Below are 11,542 nucleotides of genomic sequence, written 5' to 3'. Positions count from 1 at the left end.
CGAGTCTGCCCTAATAGTCCTATTTGGTCGCCCTTTGCTTTTGCCGTCCCTACCTCCATTCTCTCTCCCAACGATACTTTGCCGACGGTCCCCGGAGCGATTTCCGGCGACTCTTTCCGTAGGTTCTTGCCCCGTGTTATTTAGGGTTTCCCTTCTTCTCCTACCTACTCCTCTCATCTTTTAGTTTACTTCAATTTTCTGAAAAAATGGGTCTTGGTCCGGAGGAGGTAGGGTCAAGCTTATCGAGGGAGGAGCTGGAGTTAATCCGCTCTCGGTTCTTCTTCCAGCCCGGGTTTCGTCTCAAAACTGCAGGGTCGGAAGACAGGGTGACGCGGCCGCCCCCAGGTCGGATCGCGATCTACCGCGAGACGCTCTGGGCCGGCCTGCGGTTCCCTGTCCATGAATTCGTGAACAACTTGCTGGTGGAGTATCAACTCGTCCCAGCACAGCTTGCTCCGAATTCGTGGAGAACCATCATCGGGTTCTTGTCTTTGTCTCTCGCGCACGGGATTCCGATCTCGGTGAGCATTTTCCGTCGGTGTTTTTTATTAAAGAAAAACCCGGCGGATGCAGAGTGGCTATACTTCGCCTTTCGGGGCGGTATGTCACTCTTTCAGGGCGCCCCTTCCTCTATTCATGAGTGGAAGGGGAAATTTTTCTTTCTTGCTTCCGAGGCGCCGTGGGGGTTCAACCCGAGGTGGGGGCACCCTCGGTTGAAGGCTCTCAACAGGCTCTCCGATCCCTCGGGGAGGGAGCTGAGGGTCCTGGACTCCCTACGGGCCCTCAGGAAGGGATTCGACCTAACCGAGCTCCTACGGGAGGGCGCTTTGGCGAGCGTGGGCTTGAGCTCGGCGCGCCTCGAGGGTAAGAATAGTTGCCTCGTCCCGTTTTTATCTATTTCTTCTTTTCGCTAACACTGGTCTGATACTTGAAAATTTTTTTGGTTTCAGATATTCCCCACATGCCGACCAGCAACACTTCCCTCTTCTCCCGAATAAAGAGGCGAGAGGCCGAGGCCGGGGGGGCTGTTCCCCAGCCTCGGAAGAAATCGAAGACGGCCGGTGCTTCTACATCGGCCGGGACGAGAGGCCCAGAGGCGGGGGCCCCTGCAGCCGACCAGGGGCGGAGGTCGGCCGTCGATGATGCGGGGTCGGCGCCCCCGCCTTGTCCTGCCCCCGTCTCCCAACGGGGGCCAGCTGTGACGCTGGCGCGGGGGTCGGGGTCCGAGCTGAGAAGAGGCCCCGAGGTCCCCAACTCGGGGGAGCCGAGCCCTTCGAGGGGGCCGAGGGAGGAATCGGGCGAGCCGGGGTCCCCGCTCCTTGAGGATAGCTCGGCTTTCCATGATGCCGACGTGGCACGCGCCATCTTTCGGCGCGTAATGCTTCCAGCAGACCGGGCCGAGTTCCGGAGGCAGTCGCTGGAAGAAATCGTCGACGGTACCTACCGTAATACCGCTCGGGTAAGCAGTTCTTCTAGTTTCCCTTAAGCTATTGGCGCATATGCTATGTTTTTCAACTCGTAATCGCTTTCTCTCTTGCAGCACATTCACGAGCTCGACACCCTGGTGTATATTGCCCAGGAGTGCCAAGAAGAAACTCGGCGATTCAGCCGGCAATTGGAGCCGGCCAAGAAGAGAATCGCCGAGCTGGAGGCGGCGCTGGCCGAGGCTGAGGCGCGAAGGGAAGCCACCGAGGCCGGGCGACTCGCCATGGTCGAGGTGCTCGAGGAGGAGAGGGCCGCCCATTCACTGGCGAAGTCGGCCCTGCGTGCCTCGGAGGCGCGCTTAGGAGAGGTCCAGTCCAAGGTCGCGGGTCTGAAGTACGAGGCCGGGGTCTTCCGCCTCAAGATCGAGCAGCTCGAGGCCTGGGAGAAGAGGGCGCTCGAGCGGGCTGAGAACGCCGTGGAACTCTTCAAGGGGTCAGAAGAGTTCCGCGATATGTTAGAGGAGGAGACTGTGGACGGGTTCCTCCGGGGCTTTGACAACTTCCGAAAGCAGATGGCCCGGATATGCCCTCAGTTCGACCTCTCGACGGTCCGTCCGAGGATGAGGTTCGGGTACGGCCCCGACGACGACGACGACGATATCCCCGCTGCCCTCGTGTCCGAGGAGGACCTTGCAGAGGTCGAAGCCGAGGCAGCTGAACCGGCGAGGGCGGAGGCCATACCTCGTGAAACCAGCGAGGTTGTTCCCGCGGCGCCAGCCGAGGCCCCCGCCGCAGACCCTGAGCCCGCGCCCGCTGCAGACCCTGAGCCCGCGCCTACTGAAGACCCGCAGGTCATTCCTGTAGACGACGAGGGTGATGCTAATGAAGCCGCCGCCTCTTAGGACTTCGGTTTTTTCTCTGTTCATTGTAAACGAGGTCGGCCTACAACTTTGTAAAAGGCCGGCCTCTAGTTTTGTACTTAGCCTTTTGGCGTTTCATCAATGAAAGCTTTTTCTTTCACTTCTACATTTATTCTTCTTCTCTGTCTTTTTCACTCGCAAACGAGGTCGGTACTTCTGCCGACTCTCGACTTCGTATCCGAGCCTTCGGATAATATTAATAAAGACATGCTCTTTGGCTATGTCTTACCTTTCTTCTGGTGTGTATAAGTGTCCGAACTCTGATTACGCTAGCTGGAGGGGCTCCGAGCTTAGACTTTAGGAAATTTCACCAAGTCTTGTAGCTCGGATTCGTAGGTGGCAGAGGTTGCCAAGTTTGGCTTTTAGGTTCTCATGGCACCGGGTTCGGGCTTCGGGCCCCCAAGTGGGGCCGCGCTAGACCTACATAGGTCGCCACCGAGGTGCTCGGCCAAGCTTTTGAGCCTGGCTCTTGGGGCGCAGGCCCGTAAGAAAGTTGTCCCCCAAAGGGGAGCTTAGGCCAATAGTCACATCGTCGCCAGGTTTTCCATAGTCATTGCCCTCGGACTCTGCCGAGATTCAGGCGAGCGGGGTTGGGGCCTGTAGGAACACCTCGGCCTTTGAGGTTATCTTCACAGGTTGACATCGGAGTCTGGGCATGGGGGCTGAATTTGGCCCTTGCCCATAAGGGTTTATATGAGTTGTGGTAGAGATCGTCGGTAGACGAAGCATGCACAAGGTCAACGGGAGATTAATCTTACACCGACTTGTAGAAGCAATCCGACCTTGGCCAGATTAAGGTCCCGATTTCAATCGGGGTTTCACTGTCAATACGTAGATAAATATAACAAGGCGAGCATCAAATAGGATGTACCTTTTGTGTCTCCAAAATTGTGCCCCTCGTATCAGAGTAGGTGGCCTTATCTCCTCGCCAACTTCCGGAGTCATTCTTTGACTTTTGAGGAGCTCGGGCTTCTCATGAGCCCTATGGCGCCCGCCGAGGTTGAGGGGGTTTGGGGATGCTCCATCAATCTGCGACTCTTACCGAGGTCGAGGGAGTTTGGGACTCTACGGTCGAACCTCGGGGCATCCGATCTTAGTCAGGAGGTCGTGCGCCAGGTCGATGGGTCTGGGAACGTGCTATCGACCTGCGACGCTTTCCGAGATCGAGGGAGTTTGGGACTCTACGGTCGACCCTCGGGGCATCTCGACCTTAGTCGAGGGATCGTGCGCCAGGTCGGTGGGTCTGGGAACGCGCTACCGACCTGCGACGCTTCCCGAGGTCGAGGGAGTTTGGGACTCTACGGTCGACCCTCGGGGCATCCCGACCTTAGTCGAGGGATCGTGCGCCAGGTCGGTGGGTCTGGGAACGCGCTACCGACCTGCGACGCTTCCCGAGGTCGAGGGAGTTTGGAACTCTACGGTCGACCCTCGGGGCATCCCGACCTTAGTCGAGGGATCGTGCGCCAGGTCGGTGGGTCTGGGAACGCGCTACCGACCTACGACGCTTCCCGAGGTCGAGGGAGTTTGGGACTCTACGGTCGACCCTCGGGGCATCCCGACCTTAGTCGAGGGATCGTGCGCCAGGTCGGTGGGTCTGGGAACGCGCTACCGACCTGCGACGCTTCCCGAGGTCGAGGGAGTTTGGGACTCTACAGTCGACCCTTGGGGCATCCCGACCTTAGTCGAGGGATCGTGCGCCAGGTCGGTGGGCCTGGGAACGCGCTACCGACCTGCGACGCTTCCCGAGGTCGAGGGAGTTTGGGACTCTACGGTCGACCCTCGGGGCATCCCGACCTTAGTCGAGGGATCGTGCGCCAGGTCGGTGGGTCTGGGAACGCGCTACCGACCTGCGACGCTTTCCGAGGTCGAGGAAGTTTGGGACTCTACGGTCGACCCTCGGGGCATCCCGACCTTAGTCGAGGGATCGTGCGCCAGGTCGGTGGGTCTGGAAACGCGCTACCGACCTGCGACGCTTTCCGAGGTCGAGGGAGTTTGGGACTCTACGGTCGACCCTCGGAGCATCCCGACCTTAGTCGAGGGATCGTGCGCCAGGTCGATGCTCCGCTGTCCTGCAATACTTTCCGAGGTCAAGAAAGTTTGGAACTCTACGGTCGAGCCTCGAGGCATCCCGACCTTGGCCGAGGAATCTGAGGATCACAAACGACCCAAGGTTAGAAGAGATAACTGTAATTATTGGAATGGTCGGATCATATGTAAAAAGGAGACCGAATCCGTGTTTTTGATTGTCTTGAACCCCTAGGGGTCTCATTGGTAGTACATTCGTAGATTCTCGAAATTCCAGCTTCGCGGAATGGGGGTCCCTTCGAGGGATTTCGGCTTGTATGCTCCGGGTCGTTGTACTCGGGCGATTTGATACGGCCATTTCCAATTCGGGGCGAGCTTTCCCTGCTCAGTTGGCTGAGAGGCCTCGGCCCTCCTGAGGACGAGGTCCCCTACTTTGAAGAGCTTAGGCTTGACCCGAGAGTTGTAGTATTGAGCCGTTTTCTGTTGGTATCTTGCCATACGGACTCGGGCGACCTCTCGTGTCTCTTCGACGAGATCCAGGTTGTTTCTGAGCCAAGAAGAGTTGGAGTCAGGATCATAATGCTCCACTCTTGGGGAAGGGAGGCCGATTTCCAGTGGGATGACAGCCTCCGTGCCGTATGCCAGGTTGAAGGGGGTTTCGCCGGTGGGCAATCGGAACGTAGTCCGATAAGCCCAGAGGACGTTGTACAGGTCCTCAACCCATTGTCCTTTGGATCGGTCAAGCCTGGCCTTGAGTCCCTGCAAAATAGTACGATTTGTTACCTCAGTTTTCCCGTTTGTCTGGGGATGGGCGACCGAGGTGAAGCGGTGGTCGATGCCGAGCTCAGAGCAAAATTCTCTGAAGTGGACGTTGTCGAACTGCCGGCCATTGTCGGATATAAGGATACGGGGGAGTACGAATCTACAGATAATGGACTTCCACACGAAGTCCCGCATCTTATGCTCGGTGATCCGAGCCACAGGTTCAGCTTCGACCCACTTGGTGAAGTAGTCGATGGAGACGACCAGAAATTTTCTTTGTCCGGTTGCCAGAGGGAAGGGTCCCAGAATGTCGATTCCCCACTGGGCAAACGGCCAGGGGGCGGTGATTGAGGTCAGCAAGGCCGAAAGTCGGCGTTGGATGTTGGCGTTCCGCTGGCACCGGTCGCACCTCCGAATGAAGTCCGTCGCATCCTTCTGGAGGGTGGGCCAGTAATATCCTTGTCGCAGGATCTTATGGGCTAACGACCGACCTCCCAGGTGGTTTCCGCAAATTCCTTCATGGACCTCTCGGAGGGCATAGTCCGCCTCAGAGGGGCGGAGACATCTGAGGAGGGGAGAAGTGAATGATCGACGATAAAGCCTATTTTCGTATAGGACATACCGTGGAGCTTGACGCCTGATCCGGCGAGCCTCAATCTCATCTTGAGGGAGGGTTCCATCCCGGAGATAACGGACGAGCCCGTCGATCCAACTCGGCTCGAAGTCGATGCACATGGTGGGTTCGGGTTCCTCCGTGCTGGGTGTCCGAAGATATTCGAGCGTCGTCTCCTTAGAAGCTCGCTCATGCAGGAGGTCGCTAGCTTGGATAACAGGTCCGCCCTGAGATTCTCCGCTCTGGGAATGTGCTGGATGTTGAAAGAGCCTAGGGCGGACGTAAGTTCCCGCACTTTTTGAAGATACTTTTGCATTGATGGCTCTTTCGCTTCAAAGTTCCCCTGGACTTGGCTCACTATCAGCTGGGAATCGCTGAAGGCCTTCAAATCTTCCACTTTCAGTTTTTTCGCCAATTTAAGCCCAGCAATAAGCGCCTCGTACTTCGCCTCGTTGTTTGAGGCCGGGAACTCGAGGCGGAAGGCTTGCTCGGCCACCACTCCGTCTGGGCTGGTGAGGATTAATCCAGCCCCGCTACCCCCCGAAGCTGAAGACCCGTCCGAATATAGAACCCACGGTTGCTTCGGGGTTCCATCCATAGGCGCAGATGGTGGCTCAGGGTCGTCCGGCAAGGTACATTCCATAAGGAAGTCGGCGAGAACTTGAGCTTTGATGGCCGGCCTGGGCCGATATTCGAGGTCGAATTCTCCGAGCTCTACCGCCCACTTGGCGATCCTCCCTGTACGATCCGACCTCTGCAATATTTGCTTCATAGGCTGGTCGGTCAGTATGACTATTGTATGTGCTTGAAAATAAGGGCGGAGTCTCCGAGCCGAGATGATAAGGGCAAAAATTGTCTTCTCAAGTTTAGAATATCAGGTCTCAGGATCCCTGAGGACCCGGCTGATGTAGTAGACTGGCTTTTGGAGCTTGTCCTCTTCCCGAACCAGGACTGAGTTTACTGCGGTCGGAGAAACGGCCAAGTATAAGTAGAGGACCTCGCCCCGCTGAGGCTTGGTGAGCAGCGGGGGAGAGGCCAGAAGGCGTCTGAGCTCTTCAAAGGCCCGCTGGCATTCTTTTGACCACAGAAAGTCCTTTGGCTGCTTAAGGATCTTGAAGAAGGGGAGACAGCGCTCGACCGATCGGGAGACGAACCTCCCCAAGGCGGCGACCCGTCCAGTGAGTCGCTGTACTTTTTTGACTGTCTTTGGGGGCGTCATCTCCTGCAGCGCCCGAATTTTCTCGGGGTTGGCTTCAACTCCACGCTGGGTCACTATGAAGCCCAGGAATTTGCCAGAGGTGACTCCGAAGGCGCATTTTGCTGGGTTGAGTTTCATTTGGTACCTCCTGAGCTTGGAGAATGTTTCGTTGAGATCGGCCACATGGTGCTCCGCCACTTGGCTTTTCACCAGCATGTCGTCCACGTAGACCTCCATATTTCGGCCGATCTGGTCCTCAAATATTTGGCTGACCAGCCTCTGATACGTGGCTCCAGCATTCTTCAAACCAAAAGGCATCACCTTGTAGCAATAGGTGCCCTTGTCGGTGATGAAGGCCGTCTTCTCCTCGTCTTCTGGCGCCATCCGGATCTGATTGTATCCGGAGAAGGCGTCCATGAATGTCAGCAGTTGATGTCCTGAGGTAGAATCCACGAGCTGGTCGATACTTGGGAGGGGGAAGCTATCCTTCGGGCAGGCCTTGTTCAGGTCAGTGTAGTCCACGCACATGCGCCATTTCCCATTGGCCTTCTTTATAAGGACTATGTTGGCGAGCCAATCTGGGTAGGAGACCTCCCGGATGAAGCCGGCTTTGAGGAGTTTGTCTACCTCCTCGGCTGCGGCCCGTTGTCGTTCCGGGGCGGAGCCCCTCTTTTTCTGCTTCACAGGTCGGCTGGTTGGCTTCACCTGGAGTCGATGGACTATGACCTCAGGGTCAATTCCTGGTACGTCAGCGGGCGACCAGGCGAAGACATCAGCATTGTCCCGTAGAAAGCTGATGAGGTGACCCCTCTCGCGGACGCCAAGGCCGGAGCCGACCTGCACAGTTAGCTCGGGAAAATTTTTTCGTAGGGGAACTTGAACAAGCAGCTCACCAGGCTCTACTTGCTTCTTCCAGGGATTATCCCTTGCGTCCAGAGTTTCTATGGGTAACGAGGGACCCGTTGCCTGAGCCGGAGAGTCCTGGACATTCCGTCCAAAATTCACCTACTCCGGCTGACCCGGTTCCTCAGGTCCAGCCGGAGCAATTCAATGCCCTGGTGCAGCAAGTCCAGGCCCTGGCGGCTGCCGTTCAAGGCCTGCGGCGTGAGGAGGCCTTACCAACGAAAAATTTTTCCCGAGCTAACTGTGCAGGTCGGCTCCGGCCTTGGCGTCCGCGAGAGGGGTCACCTCATCAGCTTCCTGCGGGACAATGCTGATGTCTTCGCCTGGTCGCCCGCTGACGTACCAGGAATTGACCCTGAGGTCATAGTCCATCGACTCCAGGTGAAGCCAACCAGCCGACCTGTGAAGCAGAAAAAGAGGGGCTCCGCCCCGGAACGACAACGGGCCGCAGCCGAGGAGGTAGACAAACTCCTCAAAGCCGGCTTCATCCGGGAGGTCTCCTACCCAGATTGGCTCGCCAACATAGTCCTTGTAAAGAAGGCCAATGGGAAATGGCGCATGTGCGTGGACTACACTGACCTGAACAAGGCCTGCCCGAAGGATAGCTTCCCCCTCCCAAGTATCGACCAGCTCGTGGATTCTACCTCAGGACATCAACTGCTGACATTCATGGACGCCTTCTCCGGATACAATTAGATCCGGATGGCGCCAGAAGACGAGGAGAAGACGGCCTTCATCACCGATAAGGGCACCTATTGCTACAAAGTGATGCCTTTTGGTTTGAAGAATGCTGGAGCCATGTATCAGAGGCTGGTCAGCCAAATATTTGAGGACCAGATCGGCCGAAATATGGAGGTCTACGTGGACGACATGCTGGTGAAAAGCCAAGTGGCGGAGCACCATGTGGCCGATCTCAACGAAACATTCTCCAAGCTCAGGAGGTACCAAATAAAACTCAACCCAGCAAAATGCGCCTTCGGAGTCACCTCTGGCAAATTCCTGGGCTTCATAGTGACCCAGCGTGGAGTTGAAGCCAACCCCGAGAAAATCCGGGCACTGCAGGAGATGACGCCCCCAAAGACAGTCAAAGAAGTGCAGCGACTCACTGGACGGGTCGCCGCCTTGGGGAGGTTCGTCTCCCGATCGGCCGAGCGCTGTCTCCCCTTCTTCAAGATCCTTAAGCGGCCAAAGGACTTTCTGTGGTCAGAAGAATGCCAACGGGCCTTTGAAGAGCTCAGACGCCTTCTGGCCTCTCCCCCGCTGCTCACCAAGCCTCAGCAGGGCGAGGTCCTCTACTTATACTTGGCCGTTTCCCCGACCGCAGTAAGCTCAGTCCTGGTCCGGGAAGAGGACAAGCTCCAAAAGCCAGTCTACTACATCAGCCGGGTCCTCAGGGATCCTGAGACCCGATATTCTAAACTTGAGAAGACAATTTTTGCCCTTATCATCTCGGCTCGGAGACTCCGCCCTTATTTTCAAGCACATACAATAGTCATACTGACCGACCAGCCTATGAAGCAAATATTGCAGAGGTCGGATCGTGCAGGGAGGATCGCCAAGTGGGCGGTAGAGCTCGGGGAATTCGACCTCGAATATCGGCCCAGGCCGGCCATCAAAGCTCAAGTTCTCGCCGACTTCCTTGTGGAATGTACCTTGCTGGACGACCCTGAGCCACCATCTGCGCCTATGGACGGAACCCCGAAGCAACCGTGGGTTCTATATTCGGACGGGTCTTCAGCTTCGGGGGGTAGCGGGGCTGGATTAATCCTCACCAGCCCAGACGGAGTGGTGGCCGAGCAAGCCTTCCGCCTCGAGTTCCTGGCCTCAAACAACGAGGCGGAGTACGAGGCGCTTATTGCTGGGCTTAAATTGGCGAAAGAACTGAAAGTGGAAGATTTGAAGGCCTTCAGCGATTCCCAGCTGATAGTGAGCCAAGTCCAGGGGGACTTTGAAGCGAAAGAGCCATCAATGCAAAAGTATCTTCAAAAAGTGCGGGAACTTACGTCCGCCCTAGGCTCTTTCAACATCCAGCACATTCCCAGAGCGGAGAATCTCAGGGCGGACCTGTTATCCAAGCTAGCGACCTCCCGCATGAGCGAGCTTTCTAAGGAGACGACGCTCGAATATCTTCGGACACCCAGCACGGAGGAACCCGAACCCACCATGTGCATCGACTTCGAGCCGAGCTGGATCGACGGGCTCGTCCGTTATCTCCGGGACGGAACCCTCCCTCAAGATGAGATTGAGGCTCGCCGGATCAGGCGTCAAGCTCCACGGTATGTCCTATACGAAAATAGGCTTTATCGTCGATCATTCACTTCTCCCCTCCTCAGATGTCTCCGCCCCTCTGAGGCGGACTATGCCCTCCGAGAGGTCCATGAAGGAATTTGCGGAAACCACCTGGGAGGTCGGTCGTTAGCCCATAAGATCCTGCGACAAGGATATTACTGGCCCACCCTCCAGAAGGATGCGACGGACTTCGTTCGGAGGTGCGACCGGTGCCAGCGGAACGCCAACATCCAACGCCGACCTTCGGCCCTGCTGACCTCAATCACCGCCCCCTGGCCGTTTGCCCAGTGGGAAATCGACATTCTGGGACCCTTCCCTCTGGCAACCGGACAAAGAAAATTTCTGGTCGTCTCCATCGACTACTTCACCAAGTGGGTCGAAGCTGAACCTGTGGCTCGGATCACCGAGCATAAGATGCGGGACTTCGTGTGGAAGTCCATTATCTGTAGATTCGGACTCCCCCGTATCCTTATATCCGACAATGGCCGGCAGCTCGACAACGTCCACTTCAGAGAATTTTGCCCTGAGCTCGGCATCGACCACCGCTTCACCTCGGTCGCCCATCCCCAGACAAACGGGGAAACTGAGGTAACAAATCGTACTATTTTGCAGGGACTCAAGGCCAGGCTTGACCGATCCAAAGGACAATGGGTTGAGGACCTGTACAACGTCCTCTGGGCTTATCGGACTACGTTCCGATTGCCCACCGGCGAGACCCCCTTCAACCTGGCATACGGCACGGAGGCTGTCATCCCACTGGAAATCGGCCTCCCTTCCCCAAGAGTGGAGCATTATGATCCTGACTCCAACTCTTCTCGGCTCAGAAACAACCTGGATCTCGTCGAAGAGACACGAGAGGTCGCCCGGGTCCGTATGGCAAGATACCAACAGAAAACGGCTCAATACGACAACTCTCGGGTCAAGCCCAAGCTCTTCAAAGTAGGGGACCTCGTCCTCAGGAGGGCCGAGGCCTCTCAGCCAACTGAGCAGGGAAAGCTCGCCCCGAATTGGGAAGGGCCGTATCAAATCGCCCGAGTACAACGACCTGGAGCATACAAGCCGAAATCCCTCGAAGGGACCCCCATTCCGCGAAGCTGGAATTCCGAGAATCTACGAATGTACTACCAATGAGACCCCTAGGGGTTCAAGACAATCAAAAACACGGATTCGGTCTCCTTTTTACATATGATCCGACCATTCCAATAATTACAGTTATCTCTTCTAACCTTGGGTCGTTTGTGATCCTCAGATTCCTCGGCCAAGGTCGGGATGCCTCGAGGCTCGACCATAGAGTTCCAAACTCCCTTGACCTCGGGAAGTATTGCAGGACAGCGGAGCATCGACCTGGCGCACGATCCCTCGACTAAGGTCGGGATGCCCCGAGGGTCGACCGTAGAGTCCCAAACTC

At 56.6% G+C, this 11,542-nt stretch overlaps 1 protein-coding gene across 1 annotated transcript; it reads left to right on the top strand.

Annotated features, from left to right (window-relative positions):
- Positions 1-961: 961 nt before the first annotated feature.
- LOC113463184 (tropomyosin-1, isoforms 33/34-like) lies at positions 962-2,326 on the top strand. The gene is made up of 2 exons (XM_026807279.2): positions 962-1,459; positions 1,541-2,326. The coding sequence occupies exons 1-2, from the start codon at positions 962-964 to the stop codon at positions 2,324-2,326; spliced, it is 1,284 nt and encodes a 427-aa protein (XP_026663080.2).
- Positions 2,327-11,542: the final 9,216 nt, after the last annotated feature.

Source organism: Phoenix dactylifera, unplaced genomic scaffold (assembly GCF_009389715.1).
Source record: "Phoenix dactylifera cultivar Barhee BC4 unplaced genomic scaffold, palm_55x_up_171113_PBpolish2nd_filt_p 000119F, whole genome shotgun sequence".
Lineage (NCBI taxonomy): Eukaryota > Viridiplantae > Streptophyta > Magnoliopsida > Arecales > Arecaceae > Phoenix > Phoenix dactylifera.
This window is presented reverse-complemented; position numbering and strand designations above follow the sequence as displayed.